The sequence below is a fragment of the Juglans microcarpa x Juglans regia genome, chromosome 2D (genome assembly GCF_004785595.1).
Source record: "Juglans microcarpa x Juglans regia isolate MS1-56 chromosome 2D, Jm3101_v1.0, whole genome shotgun sequence".
Classification (NCBI taxonomy): Eukaryota; Viridiplantae; Streptophyta; class Magnoliopsida; order Fagales; family Juglandaceae; genus Juglans; species Juglans microcarpa x Juglans regia.
The window spans coordinates 41,427,388-41,443,778 of NC_054596.1; the positions used below are offsets into that span (position 1 = coordinate 41,427,388).

Below are 16,391 nucleotides of genomic sequence, written 5' to 3' on the forward strand. Positions count from 1 at the left end.
AAATAGTGTCCTAAAGGAAGCTTTCCCAGAATTACACGGAATTGCAGAGGTGTAGGCAGCCTCATTAGCCGATCTTTTCGAACTTTCCAGTGGTTCTTCTCAATAGTATGTTAGATTTTCAAGACCAGGACAAGATTGGGAAGTTGATGCTTCACAAAGTTTATAATCTACTGTACTCTACTAGAATGAGGGTGGGAGGTGTAGATAATAGGTCTTTTGGCACCTTAAAAAGAAAAGTTTTCCAACAATTCATTCTTTCAAGTCCTTACCATTTAGAATACTAATTCATTTCCTCAAAGAAATATTTGGAAGAATAAGGTGCCTCTAAAACCAGCTTTTTTGCATGGACGGCTTTCTTAGGAAAGATCAAAGACAGTAAGCAAATGCTAAATCATTGTGATGGACTGGTGCTGCATGTGGAAAAAGAGCAGGGAGACCATAGATCATCTACTACTACATTGTAAGGCAGCCATGACCCTATGGAATGACTTCTCTGATAGAGTGGGATTAATGTGGGTTATGCCGATAAGGCTGGTTGACTTTCTAGCAAATTGGAGTCTGCATGGCAATTTACAAATCACAGCAATATGGAAGAAGCCCCCACATTGCCAAGCTAACTCAACTCTACCAAAAAAGTTATTGGCAAGGCTCTGGCAACATCACAATAGATTTTGTGGAGGAACCATGTATATCTAAACCAAATGCATCTTGCTGTCAGGTATGATGCTGAATGAAACCTAGCTTGACACAAGATAGATCACTCTTCTTTCTCCCCATATACTTTTTAATTGTTATTTTCTGCTTTTCAGCCTTTTATTTAGACTAAACACTAACACCAAATACAACTGTCAAACCAGACCCTTGTATATGCAGATATAAGATCTCTTGGAATTCTCTATGCAAAGCCCAAAGTCCACAAGTCCTTAGCATTAGGTGCTGTCTTGAAAGACCACCCCGATGCACTTCTAAAGGAGAGTGGTTGACCTACTAGCTAGTTGGAAAGGGATCAAGGGGATAACCCAGATTGCAGCTATGTGGAAGATAGCTCCCATTTGTCTACTTTGGTGCATTTGGAGGGAAAGGAATGACCGAAATTTTGAAAATCGAGAGCACTCTCTAGAAGAGTTTAAGAGTTTTTTCTAGAAGACTTTATTTATGTGGGCCATTGTTATAGATTTCAATGGTCTAAACTTTCATGATTTCCTTGTATCCATAGTTCCTAACAAGGTGTAATCACATGTATACCTCCTTTGTATTTGGGCTATGCCTATTTCAATATCAATAAAATATCTTCTTACTTGTCACAACAAGAAAACTATTTCTATGCCACCAAGTTTGCTAGAATGTTGAGTAGGCTCATGATGTTCTTTTCGTTTGTGGAAGTTGTAGGTTTTTCTTTTGTATACGTCCTGTGTACTTGGGCTTATGCCTATTTCTTTGAATAAATTATTACTTAAAAAAAAAAAACCCAACAATGGGAAGGCTCAAGTCACATAGCCTATACTACAAAAAGACTAGTCAATAATACAAGTGGAGCCCTATTGGAACATTATAAAAATCAAAAACTTCTCATTCCCAAGTAATGTAGGATCTCATGCACCACCTACCTTTATCAGAACCGAATATGACAATCTCCACCCTCTCGAAGAAGCCAAGTAAAGCCACCTACCTTTACAGCCTCTTGTATTCTGTGAAGCCAAGTAATCAACAAGCAGACGGTTTGGGGTGGTTACCCTCTCGGAGAAGTGTTTTTTCGGTCCGTTCATATTATAAGACTCTCACCCAAGAGCCTAATACTCAGTTTCCGTGGAGACGGCTTTGGAAGCACAAGGCGCCTCCCAAAGCTGTTTTCTTTGTGTGCACAGCAGCATTGGGCAAGTTACTCACTACCGATAATTTGAGAAAGCGGAGGGTTATCATAGTAGATTGGTGTTGTATGTGCAGGGGAGGGGGAGAGTCAGTAGATCATCTCCTATTGCATTGTGAGATTGCAAGAGCTTTATGACATGAGGTATTGAGCAGAGTAGAGATGGCTTGGGTGATGCCGGAGAATGTGGTGGCAACGCTGGCCAGCTGGCCAAACATTGGAGGAATGAATCAGATCAAAGCAGTTTGGAGAATGATTCCAATGTTTATCATGTGGTGCTTGTGGCAAGAACGTAATGTGCGGACGTTTGAAGACAATGAGAGAACGTTAGAGGAATTGTTAGCATTATTTTATAGCACACTTTGTATCTGGGCCATTGCTGTTGATTTTAATGGCATGGCCCTTCATGATTTTCTTGTCTCTCTAGCGTCCTCTTAGTCAAGGCTTCCTATTGTATATACTGGGCTAGGCCTATTCTTTGAGCAATATAGTTTTCTTACTTATCAAAAAAAAAATATTCCGGACATCATCGTCAAGCCAGTCCGTCGTAGGTGGGACCACTCAATTGGGAATATTTCTAGTTGAGATAGGCTCTTATACTATTTGTAACACTCCAATAGAAGATCTAAGCCACATGGCCTATACTCCAAAAGAATTACTCAACGATACAATTATTGGAACATTATAAAGAGCAAAAATTTCTCATTCCCAAGCAATGTGGGATCCCATACACTACATACCCTTATCAGAATAGGGTATCACAAAAATTGAAGAAGAATCATCAATAAGGAATATTCCCAGCACTAGCAATAGGACAAATTGTAATGAATCAAAACACTTGGAAGGGAGGAAGGGGTTAGTAATCAACAAAATGAATGCCATACAAGTTTCTTGTCGTTGGACTTTTCACGTTCAACACATGCGTCCAGCAAAATATACAATTTTTTTTCAATCAGAAATTTAGCAAAATATACAAATAACAGGCATGTATGTGTTCATGCATGAATGCATGAGATCATACATCTAAACATATGAGCACATACACATGCCTGTAGACATGTATCTGTATGCCAGTATGAAATACAAGCATGCAGCAATGCTTACATGCATAATGTACACCAATCCTCTGTACATCATAATGAAAACAGTAATACCAATTAATAAAGCAGAATGGACAGAGGAAAAATAAAGAACGTACTGGTATTTCAACTTTGCCAGCTGGCCACTCAGACTAAGCCTTTCTTCAGCAATATTCTGTGCAGCCTTTAGTTGATTTTCTTCGTATTCACGAATGTTTGCCACCCCAACAGATTCACTGAAGTCTCTGTAGATGTGGTCAACAATTTCATTGATCCTCTTCTCCAGCTTCTTAATTTGAACACTCCTTTTGTCAACAGCACTTTTTAGCTGCATGCAAAAAACAAAAACAACTGCAGTCAGTTGGGTGAAGAGATATACAACAACAGCAAAGATGGAGAGTGATATTTGTCATGACATTACTTTCTGCAGTTCAGGATTTATACGATTGATTTCTTCTTCAATATTCTGCTTCTCCTGCCGCAAATTCGCAAGTTTGTCCTCGATGCTTCGCTGGAAGAGAACTTTTTAGATAATCAATCTACCACAAGGTGCTTTAATCACAAAAATAAAAACAAAGAGTTACCAAAGTACAACGTGTAGTATTTGCACAACCAAAACCAACAAAACCTTATCAGCTTATGCAACTTGCTGAAATGAGACACAAAATGTTTTTCCACCCATGGTATTTGCTAAACCATAGCTGAAGATCAGTAAATAGCCTTAACACCAAATCTCTTCAATCTTATTATCATTCCGAGAACTACCATATTTCAGCTCTATTACCATTCTTCAAAGGCTCTCTCATTAGGATAGCACCATAACCACTTCTCCAATATGACCCAGTTAAAAGGAATTGAAAGTGTAGCAGTTTGTACTACTCATCACTTTGAAGTAAACAAAATTTTTTTTGATCGGTAAACAAATTTTTATTGATCAAAAGAGTGGGCAAAAACCAAGTATACGGGACATATACAAGAGCAAAGCCTAAGCGTGCTGGCTTAGTGATACAAGAAATTCATGGACGGTCATGCCATAAAAATCAATTACAATCGACCAATGGAGTAAAGTATTGAAAAAAAAATTCTAAGCTCATGTAAACAGATATTGTTTTGACCATTATGATAACTTTTAACAACGAAGTGTATCCCTGAAAGGGAACAGGCAATACCAAATAAGATATAGAGATTATCTTCCGCGAGTAATTTTAAATAACTCTTTCTTCAGAAGTATAAATAAGATTTCTTTTTTCAAATGTAATAGAAAAATTGTATCACTAACAAATGCAAAAGCATAGCCCAAGTAAACCAATGAATACCTAATTAGATATAAAAAAAAAAGATCCAAGAAAATCATGAAAACTCAGCTCATTAAAATCTATAGCAGCTGCCCAAAGGAACAAAGTACATAAAAAGAAAACTTTTAGTTCCTGTCATCAGTTCATGATTCTCAAAATTTATTTTTCCTTTCCCTCAAAAAACATCACACCGGATAGATAGGAACCATCTTTCACACTAATGTAATTCGTGAACTACCCCATATTCCTCCCCAATTGGCAAAGAGGTTTACTATTCTTCTGAGCATAATCCAAATCAAGTCAACTCCACCAAAAAAGTCATTCCACAAGGCTCTGGCACTTGCATAGAATGGGTCACTAAAACTGCCCTGGAGAACCTAATAAAATATTAAAGAGGGGAGGGACGCAGAAGTCAAATACATGGTGCCACCACATAAAAAGACTTAAAGGATGACAAAGGCAAATCAGCAATCCAAACTAATTGTACAAGACTCAAGTTGCATAAGGGAATATATTTAGAGTGTATGCTACATGGACGTGGGCTCAAGTGTCGAATACGAGTACATGTCCGAGTCAGAGTATTTGATTCACCAAACATTTAAAACTTTGGGAACAGGGACAAGGATCCGGATCTGGGTACAGGTACAGGTACAAGTGGGTAACCACGTCAGAGTAACAGAGAACATAACGTATAAATTAGTTACTAAAGTTACCTTTTCGATATCTGCATACTGAATCTTCTTTTCTAGTCCACTAATTTTCCCAGATGCTTCAGACTCTTTTACCTGCATCTCTCTAATAGAACCAAGCTCTTCCAACTCCAACTCGAGTTGTTCCTTCAATTTCTGACATCCTACAAGACAGTAACAGCAATGCTACAGGCAAACTCCAAAATAAACTTTCAATACTTAAATCATCCCATGCTTGACTTGAAATTGTCACAGGTGAACTAACCTTCAATCTTTTTATCATCCCACTTGTTTGACCTTGCTTCCATTCCACCACTTGAACCACCAGTCATCGTTCCAGACTTGGTGAGCAGAATTCCATCAACAGTCACAACTGATTGAAGCATAAATAACTAAGTTTTAACCAAAATCAATTTGATAAGATGGAACAAGTAAATAATGTAAAGTCATAATTACCTTTAAACCTCTCACCACTCCAGCTTAGAACCTTTGCCTCAGCAAGGTCGTCACAAACAAGAATATTTCCCACAGCAAAAAGAATCGCCTTCTCCAAGGCAGGATCAAACGTGTAGTGGTTAAGGTTCACAAACTCTAGGCATTCATTTATACTCTTGTACTACATGCAGTATTTCTGGATGAAATGGAAAATATAGGGGCAATATACAAAACAGATCATAAGTTATGGGAGCACAGAATCATAACAAAGTTGCAATGGGTGCTGCACTCACCATCAAATTAAGATCATTTTTTTTTTATGACGGGGGAACAACCCCCACGGCAAAGCCCTTAGAACTTACCCATGGGACCGAAACCCATAGGGTGACTAACACAACAACCCACCGCCATGGCCTCCCACTTAAATCGCACTTTCATCCCAGAGGGAATCAAACCTGTGACATGGGGCTCATGCACACAAGTTCACGGTTACCACTTGGGCTACCCATGGGTGGGTACCATCAAATTAAGATCATAGTGTAGTATAAATAGATATCTAACAAGATTTATGTCAATGAACAGGACAACATGCATGAAAGTACGACTGGCAGCATGTATAAGTAAAAGTAAACAAGTTTTATCAAAGGATATTGGATTACATCAAAGACCAGCTTTGCAGTACCGCCTAATGTGCGCAATCTCTCAGTTATTGGCTTCACACGAATTGATTGAAGAGGTATAAATGTCTGAGGAGGTAGCCTTTGTTCTTTCAAGTACTATAGAGAAGCAAGAGAATTGACAGTTGTATTGTTATTCACAAATCCAATCATCTCAATCAACTCAATACAAGTTAAATTGATAAATTTATTTGAAAGTTAAGACCCTACATAAATCAACTCAATAATCTCAATCAACTCCTACATAAATGATAGACCAAAGTTGAGTTATTAAGAAATCAGTGGAAAGTCAGCTAACCATATTTGAAAGTAACCTTGGAAAGCAGTTGAATAGAATTCAGTACCATCATCTTGAAAAGAAAAGGGGGGTCAAGAGGTATTGGTTTTCAGTAAGCCCAAATGGTTATATAAATAGTATTTCCTAGCTATATTTGCTAAGTTTCCTTCCAAACACAAAAAACTGCTGATGGAAGTAAATAAGTGGTCACATCAATAACTTAAAGGCCAACGCAACCGGGTAAACAACAAATTAGAAACTTATTTTAGTACCTTGATGCATTCCTTTCCCGTATTTTCATCCTCTACTACTACTGCATCCATAAATTTACCCATAGCCACAGTAACGGCAAGATTATATTTTTTCTGCGTTGGCCTACAAAGATCTGTCATGCGACCATGGACTCCCTGAAACAGGCGTTTGAGAGTCTCAACTGCTTGAGACAACCTGGCATCCCTCTCATTTTCATATCTATCTGCCTTCAATTCACGCAGTTGATCTTCTGTTTCAGTCAGCCTTTTTTTCAAATTTCCATATTTAGATCTGTAAGGGCAAAATAAATGAATAGGCATAAAGTTCGAAGAAAAGAAAATGTCAATAGAAAAGATCAAATCTAAGGAACACACAGAAGATGGCAAAAGATATACAAGCCATAGGCTAAAAAGAATACACTAATCAAATGAATATATTAAAAGGGAGAAGGCTCTGTCTTTAAAAAAGCATCAACCAAACAAGTACACCAACAAACCACATACCTGTCATTTCGATGTTTGTCTTGCATCGCACGTAGTTGATTCTTAAGTTCTTCAAGGTTAGCCTTATGTTTCGCAGATGTATCGGAAATCTTTTTCAGTCTTGCTTGCATCTGTTCATGCTGTGAGTCCAGTTCACGCTCTCGATTTTTAAGCTGTTGAAGATTCTCTTCCAGATTCTTTTGAACTTCAGTATCAGCGTGTTGTTGTCTGTCCAGAACTTCTTTCTCATCTCTTAGCTTTGCAGTTTTCATCCCAGCATCCTCCTTACTGTAACATCAGCATTCCAATAGGAATTAAAAGCCTCTTAAAAAAACAGAAAATTCATAGATAAGCTATCTTGTTATGTAGAATAAAGAAGTAGAAAGATTTTCAGTAATCTATTTTTTATCGGGCAAGGAAGGAAGCAAGCGATATGATATGCAGCTGCTATGGAAAAAACTAATAGAGGATAAACTACCACAGACAAATCCAACAAGTGAAATGCCCACATGAAAAACATACTAAATACATACGAACAATTACGCAAAACTTCACTCACCAAAACCATGGACAATGCTAGAGAATGCCATTGCACAACCAATTCCAGCCAACAAGAAACTTTGCTTAGCACAGCGCCTTGATTTGTTCTAAGATGCTTATGGATAATGAAAAACCACATAACAACCTAAAACAGTTCCTCAAAACAAATAGTTTGCCACACGATTCTTAACAGGCACACACTGCAGTTGCCATTGAAGTAAAGGACACACTAAAGAACTTTTTGCCTTCAAAAGGAATCAAGGAACCAGCAGTACAACCTATGTTTGACCAAAAACAATCATACAGGATCATCTAAAATCCACAAAATGTATCTAAGCCAGCAACAATGAAAAGATAAAGTTCTAAAAAGATTCCGTCCTAAAAGCATGTGTCACTTTGTGATAAGTAGAAAAGAAATGAAAAAAAGAAGGGAGAATACACAACAAAATCACTTTCATCCCATATTAAGCCAAAGAAGAAAGAAACAGCAAGCCACCATCTTTTGTCGTTACACTATGGCATCCTCAACCTATATTTGAGTTGAGACAAATCTTGTCAACATCAAACCCTACCTGGAAATATGGAACCAAGGGAGTCAGAATGGAATTTATGCTTAACTCTAGAAAATGGTCATTTGGACTCCCATCACCATAAACTACACAAACAGGGAACAGGTACGAGGAATTCCATTTGGTTTAGATTCACAAAAACATGTTTTTTTATTTTTTGCAATGCGGAGCCTGTTTGACTTAGATTCCCATAAACAGCTATTCTGACAATGGCCCTTCCATCAATCCACCCTTAGGGAGGAAACCCCGGACGCACAAACCCAACCACCCAAAAACAGTTTTTTTTTCTAAGTAAAAAATCCTAATTAATGAGTGCCAAAGGCACAACCCAAGGAATAGTATACAGAATGCAATTTCAATTCATTGCAACAATAATTCCCTCTTTCATTCAACAGATGATGAACACTTCAATTATCTTCAATATGCTCAACTTTTGCAACAACCAAAGGAAAGTCCAATACATGCCTAGATTTGTACTCTAAACAGACTACTCGAGGCTACCATTGAGGTCCCTTAGAATCATAATAAACCACAAAACTTCTCCCTTCCATGCAATCTGGATCTCATTCACCACCTTCCTATATTAAATCTAGGCATTACAACTTTTCCGTTCACTTTTGAAGACACTCTCATATGAAATAAACAAGTGACAGATGTACCACCAACACTACCTAATTGCATTGATTCCTTAGTATTACATGCATGTTGCCCCTTCCCTCCGAATAATCTTTTACTTATCCAGAAAACCTATATGAGTTTCTTTTCAGCCTCAAGATATGTTACATGGCTCTCGGAGAATTGTATACATCAATCAACATACTCATCATGAGAAACTGCACCTTCTAAATTCAATGGTTTAATCACCGATGGTAAACCTTAACTCTGTCATACATCAACAACTCCATGAAGAAAAATATAAGGAAAATACGTGCAAGCATGATTCAAATATGAGAGAAAACATGCATTTGAGTTCAAAATAAGTGCAAGCCTGATTCAAATATGAGAAAACATGCATTTGAGTTCTCTTATAAAATTATCCTCCAACCACCATGCAAGTAAGAACCTATAATAACAAAATGTATTAGCAATGGAAGCAAGGAGTACTTACATTCGAAAATATTCCCTCAATTCATTGTCATCCAACTTGAGCTTTTCACCACTATCACAACCTTTTGCTTGTAAATCTTCTAGCTTCGCAGTCAGATCCTGTATGCCATTCTTTAGCTCTACTATATCGCGATCATGTTTCCTCTTTTCAACCTTTTTCTTATCAAGTTCCTTCTGGAACTTCCTGATTTTTGAATTTATACGAGACATCTCCTCCTTTAGTTTTAAAAGCTCAGGTTGCTACAAACAGGGAAAAAGAAAAGCACTTAAGAAAATGAATATGAATACTTTTTTATAAGAAACATTTTATTAATAGAAGTAAAAAGGCATAGCCCAAGTATACAGGAGGTATACAAACAGAATACACCTAGTTACATAACAAGGGAGCTGGAAAGGGATACAAGTAAATCATTAAAGCAAGCTCCATTGAGTACACACGAGGAAAAATGAATATGAATACTTTAAAACCATGAACTCCAAATAATCTGCCAAATTACAAAGCATCAGTAATAATCAGGAGATGTGTCACAGATTCCACAATATTTTCTTCTATTGATGTAGATGTGGCACATATGTGCCACAGTACCATTGAGAATAAAAAACAATCATACTAAACATTTAGGCAATATTAACCAAGCTTTGCTTCATTAAGTTCAATAAAGAAGTACATAGAAGGTGTACTCAGGCTATGCCTTTTGAATTTTTAAGAAAATCTTCGATTACTTCACAAAAAAAAGAACTATATAGGTGTCCAGTACAAGTACTTCAACCTATGCTTCCATCCATCAAATCTCAAACCTTAATTAACGGTATCATTGAAAACATTTAATTCTAAATGCACTGATCAAAAAAATAATAATAATTCTAAATGCCAAACCAATTCCAACAAACACACATGTCAAAGAGGATTCCCCCTCTTCAAGTGTAGCAACTAATCCAATTTCCTAACATGGACCAAGAATTTTAAGAAAATCACAGGTAACTAGGTGCAGAAAAAGGAGAAAACAAAAAGGACATGGATCAGTGCTGTCATGGTGATAGTATTCATTCACAAATTCCATTTTTATCACATTTTTTAAATGATAACCACATTTGTTTAGATCTACTTGCTGACCCCATACCACATGCAACATATAGGCATGGTGAGTTCCTAATTCTTATTAGGTGTTCCTCTCGTAAGCATCATATTTCGCAATCTTTAATATAATATTCAATTACTTATCAAAACAAAACATATAAGCATGGTCAGAGCCAAAATTCGCACAAGGCGTATCGGCAAATAATATATGATACATGAACAGAACTATTATGTCTAACCTACAGTGAAAAATTGTTGTTAACCCTACACCCTCCCCCTCCAAAAATAAAATGCCAAAACATTGAGAGACTCACATTCTTGTCAAGTTTATTACTTCTCTCAGCAATCTTCTTTTCCAATTGTGCAATCTCTTTGGAATATTTCGACTGCTCTTTCTTCTTTTTACCTGCTTCACGTTCATACTTTTCTAGATCTTTTATAACATCTTCGCGGCTTTTCACTTCGTCTTCAAGCTCCTCGGTTGTCCTTGCAATGTCTTTTTCTATATTGGACAATTGCCATAAGAAGTGTTCTTTCTTCAAAGATTTCTGAAGGATAAGAAACAGGATGATAATGAAGGAATATATCACATATAAGGTATATAGCGAACTCTGCAGTTAGAAGATTCATAGGACATTGAGAAGAACAATAACGCAATCTTTAAGACAAAAGTTTTGAGGCTGAAGCTACTTTCGATAAAATTCCACGGTTTCTTCATTCAAGTGATCAGTATACTTATATACTTAGATATGACCATAATATAAATGTATCAATATAGGCATTCAGCACCAAGCCTAGATTGGCCGTGCATGTATCTGCATGTGAGAGATAGTTAACTAAAATTACTTATCAAAAGAAGTAAGTTAACTAAAATTGCATATCAAATTATTATAGGAAAACAAGGAACAACAACCAAAAAGTAGAGCTTTTGAAAACCATCTAAACAAAGAGTATGAAACTTATTTAATTACAGTAGTAAAAAAGAATGATGAAACACCTTTTTTTTATTGGCACCGAGTGTCCAAGAACAACGTCCCGACTAATCCCGGGGGTGATGATGAAACACGTTTTTTATAGGTAGTATAAAAATGAAACACTTTGAAATACTTCCTAACATTTTCTTTTGGTCAGGTAAAATAAATTTTATTGAAAGGAAGAAAGGCATAGTCCAAGTATACAAGAGGTATACAATGAGACACCTAATTACAAGTTAAGGACTATAAATGGATACGAGAAAGTGATGAAAGCTAGCCCCATTGAGAACAATGGCATTAGCCCATAAAAACGAAGTGTTGAAGAAAACCCTCTTGAGTTCATCCAAGCAACATTCCTGGTCTTAAAAGCATCGACCCTTTCCCTCCATCCAAAGGCACCACATAAGACATAATCTTTCCTAATATGCTTACAAAAAATCTTCCCTGTTGTGCTCTCTTCACAAGTAAAAACCACCTTGCGGGCTTAAGAAAGCTTATTAAGGATTATTCAATTTGCAACCATATATTTTTTTTTATCAGTAAAAGAAAGATATTATATATATGAATGAAACAGACATAGTCCTTGTACACAGGAAGTATACATGAGAACTCCTAGTTACATTCTAAAGACGGTAAAATAAAGACAAGAATTCCTGAACATTTTCCCCGTGTAATACAATAGTGGAAAACCAACACATAAGAGTATGGAGAAAAAAATTCATCAACTCGGTCCTTGAACGTTCCTTATCTTCAAAACACAGCGCATTCCTTTCCGTCCAAATACACAACATAATACACAACGGAATCATCTTCCATACTGCTACCACTTGATGACTGCCTTGCATGTTTGGCCCACAACCCAACAAATCCACCACCCTCATAGGCATAACCCAAGCAACATCAACCCTTAGAAAGATTTCATCCCACAATACCTTTGTTAACTCACAGTGTAATAATAGATGGTCCACAGATTCTCCATTCTTTTTGCACATGTAACACCAGTCCATTACTACACAACCTCTCTTTCTCAAATTTTCTGTGGTCAATATCTTCCCAAGAGCAGCACACCATACAAAAAAAGTCACTTTCGAAGGCACATGGGACCTCCAGATACTCTTCCAAGGAAACTGAATACTACCAAGTTGTGTTGTTAAAAAGCTGTAATATGCCTTCACTGTACATATCTTGTGGTTATTAAACCGCCACTTCAAACTATCTTGCTGAGCCATAGGAGTCTCCATCGAGTATAATAAACTGAAAAATTCTGAAACTATAGGTAATTCTCAATCATGGAAATCCCTAATAAAAAGAACATTCCATTACTGCACACCATGAGAGTATACACGCACATCCGCCACTGAAACTTCCCCGTTAACTGCAATACGATATAAGGCCGGAAAAACCCTCTCCAATGCATAATCTCCACACCACACATCCCGCCAAAACCTTATACATGCACCCTCACCAACTACAAAGCGTATTTGATTTACAAACCCTAGCCATCCATTCCTTATGTACTTCCATAAACCCACACCATACCTCCCTCTCACTTCCTTAGAGCACCAACCACCCCAATCGACCCCATATCTAGCATCAATAGTTTCCTTCCACAATGATCCCCTCTCCAAGTGATATCTCCAGAGCCATTTTCCAAATAAAACTTTATTAAAAATTCTCAGGTTACACACTCCCAACCCCCCATTCTCCTAACATGAAATTTACTGGGTTTTCAAAGCTATGTAAGAAAACTTTTTCCGGAATATTAGTGTACACAGATGAAAGAATGAGGCCCTCTCGTGAGGATACTGCCCAGTCTTCATTCAACTTCACCCAAAAACACTTTTAAGAAAACTAATATAGGAAGAACCAGATGAACATTACAGATTATGGAGGCCAAGGAAACGACAAACGTACAATGCTAAAGAGGAACTATGGAAACTATGACAAACGAGCTGTTTATCCAATCAATAAAATATACATACACATAAAAGTAAACTGACATGCACGGATGAATATGCACACATTCCTAACTAGAACCCCACAAAGAACCGTATGATGCGCACCAATTGATTTTGCAAGCGTAGATGTTTCTCTGCTTCTTCTTTTTGTTCTTTCTTTTGCTTTCTCTCCATCACTATTGTTCTTTTTTTCTGATAAGTAAGTGCTGATTTTTCTTCAGCTGTAGCTTTCTCTTCTTCACATTTATCATAGTCTCTCCTCAGTTCATCAGACCCAGATATCTGCTCAAGAAGTGCAGTAAGCTCTTTAGGATTTTTAGATGCAATGGACTCCACATCACCCTACACAACAAAGTCAATTCACCATTAGCAGCAAGTATCACCTTCCAAGAAAATCACATATCCAACCCAAAATCGGCAGCAAGAAAAGAATGCTTATTCAGGCAATTAACTAATCCCTGCAACAAACTGATCTGAACCAGACTATCATGACCTAAGACCGGTGCAAGTTCTTACAACTGTCTCTGTGGAGGCTTAACCCTATTGAAACCTTTGATTTGCTTTATACAACATGAGTTCTTAGGAAGGTATTCATACGGTTTTTTAACAGAATTGAGATTTTTCATCACTAAAAGGGGAGACATAAGCATATAAGAAGAGTATGAAGAAGTATCTCACTGGAAAGGAAAAAAGGGGTGATAGTTGAACTGGAAAAGATCACTTTAATGGAGGAAATTTCTTGGAGGCAGAAATCTCGGGTTTGTTGGTTAAAGGAAGGTGATAAGTGTACAAAAAAATTTCATCAAATGGTGAACTCTCATAGAAGGAATAATGCAATTGAAGTTATTCAAGATGGTGAAAATATTCTTTCGGATCAAGAGGCCATCAAGGAACATGCAGTCAATTTTATGAGAAGTTGTTTTCTTTAGGTAAGTAAAAATTTATTAATACCAACAAGCGTAGCCAAGTACACTAGATGCATACAAGAGAAAACACCTAGTTGGGGTGCAAAAAAAATACAAGGAACAATAAACCCAACAAAGCCCTAGCCCAACAACAAACCACCCATCTAGGAAAATGAACCTAACAAAGCCCTAGCCTAAGCCCAAAAATGCACCTGCCCCAAAACACCACCAGTGCACCAATGCCTATCCCACCAAGCCAGATTTTGCCCATATACCAAGCCATTGTAAATTCCCCAACACACGGGTCCTACTGACAATATACAATTGGTTCTCTCTTCCCTCTGGTCCTCCCTCAACTTGAAGTACCTCCCTTATCATCATAGTTGATTACCCAAGTAAGACATTTTAGCTCTCTGCACTTCTTAGATCTTGATTTTGTGCCAAGTACATGACACACGTCTATTGCAGTGAGTAGGGCTATGAATTGGTCCTCGAATTATGAGAAGTTGTTCAAGGAAGAATATTCATGGAGACCAAAGCTAGATGGCTTATTTTTTTATTCTATTGACCAAGTAAGTGCAAAACGGATAGAGAGACTTTTTGAAGAAGAAGAAATGCTTGATGTTGTTAAGGGAATGGCAAAAGACAAGGCCCTGGGTCCGGACGAGTTTGCTATGGCTTTTTTCCAAGCTTGTTGGGACATAGTGAAGGAACACATTATGAAGGTTTTTCTGGAATTTCATTATTTTATGAAATTTAAGAAAAGTTTCTATGCTACTTTTATAGCTTTGATTCCTAAAAAAGTGGGGGCAGCGGCTATGCAGGGTTTCAGGCCAATTAGCTTGGTTAATGGGGTTTACAATATAACATCTAAGGTGCTTGCTAATCGTATGAGCGTGGTGATGGAAAAGATTGTATTGAAGTCACAGAATGCCTTTGTGAGAGGGAGACAAATACTAGACACAGTTTTAATAGCTAATGAATATTTGGATTATAGAATTAAAATGGGTGAATATGGAGTTTTGATTAAAATGGACATGGAAAAGGCGTACGACCATGTTTGTTGGGAGTTTCCATTGTATTTACTTGGGCAATATGGTTTTGGTGAGAAATGGTGTATGTGGATTAACCATTGTATTTCTACGCCGAGATTTTCCATATTGGTGAATGGCAACCCGTTGATTTCTTTAATAGTTCTCGTGGTTTGAGACAAGGAGATCCACTATCGCCTTTCCTTTTTGTTCTTGTCATGGATGCTTTGAGTAGAATGATTGAAGCAGCAATGGGAGGTAGCTTTTTGTCGGGTTTTTGGGGTGGGCTATTATTCTCGGAGTAGTGTAAAAGTCTCTCATCTCCTTTTTGCCGACGACTAATTAATTTTTAGCAAAGCTAATCAAGAACATCTTCGGTCTTTAAGAGCTCTTTTATTATGTTTTGAAGCTGTTTCGGGCCTTAGAATTAATTTAACCAAGTCTGAAATTGTTCTGGTGGGCTCAATTTCAAATACTTCATATTTGGCTAATATATTGGGGTGTAAGATATCATCGCTGCCTCTAAGGCATCTTGGTCTTCCCCTGGGCACTCCGCACAAATCTATTTTGATTTGGGATGGGGTAATTGAGAAGATTGAGAGGAGCTTAGCCAGCTGGAAAAAGTTATATTTGTCTAAAAGGGGTAGAATCACTTTGATAAAGAGTACGTTGTCTAATCTTCCAACATATTTATTTTCTCTCTTTCCTTTGCCGGCTGGGGTTTCTATTAAAATTGAAAAGATTTATAGGAATTTCTTGTGTGTGTGTGTGTGTGTGAGTTTGGGGGGGGGGGGGGGGGGGGGGGGGGGGGGGGGGGGGGGGGGGGGGGAAGAAAATATCATTTGGTGAGTTGGGATAAGGTATGTCAACCGATTTCAAGTGGAGGCTAGGGAGTGCAAAATTTGAGGCTTTTTAATAAAGCTCGTTTTGGGAAATGGTTATGGAGATATCATTTAGAGAGGGATTTACTAGTTTGTTGGAGTGGTGTAGAGAGGAATCAATGTATTGCAGCCATATGAATAATGATTCCTTTGTGCTTGATGTGGTGTTTATGGCTAGAGAGGAATGGGAGATGTTTTGAAGATAAAAAACAATCACTGGAAGAAATTAGGGAATTTTTTTCAAAACTTGATGTTTTTAGGCTAAGGTTATTGTAATGAATGGTGAAGATATATT

The 16,391-nt window shown here is 37.4% G+C and overlaps 1 protein-coding gene across 1 annotated transcript in view; it reads right to left on the reverse strand.

Moving 5' to 3' along the window:
- The window catches only part of LOC121250221 (structural maintenance of chromosomes protein 1), a 33,092-nt gene that overhangs the window by 14,911 nt on the left and 1,790 nt on the right, over positions 1-16,391 (reverse strand). Inside the window, exons 2-12 of the mRNA XM_041149252.1 lie at positions 13,385-13,621; positions 10,662-10,895; positions 9,271-9,509; positions 7,075-7,341; positions 6,592-6,862; positions 6,017-6,141; positions 5,387-5,496; positions 5,196-5,303; positions 4,955-5,094; positions 3,368-3,457; positions 3,066-3,274 (exon numbers count right to left, since the gene is read on the reverse strand). Of these exons, the coding sequence (XP_041005186.1) occupies positions 3,066-3,274; positions 3,368-3,457; positions 4,955-5,094; positions 5,196-5,303; positions 5,387-5,496; positions 6,017-6,141; positions 6,592-6,862; positions 7,075-7,341; positions 9,271-9,509; positions 10,662-10,895; positions 13,385-13,621 (2,030 nt within the window). The remainder of the gene's footprint in view (positions 1-3,065; positions 3,275-3,367; positions 3,458-4,954; positions 5,095-5,195; positions 5,304-5,386; positions 5,497-6,016; positions 6,142-6,591; positions 6,863-7,074; positions 7,342-9,270; positions 9,510-10,661; positions 10,896-13,384; positions 13,622-16,391) is intronic.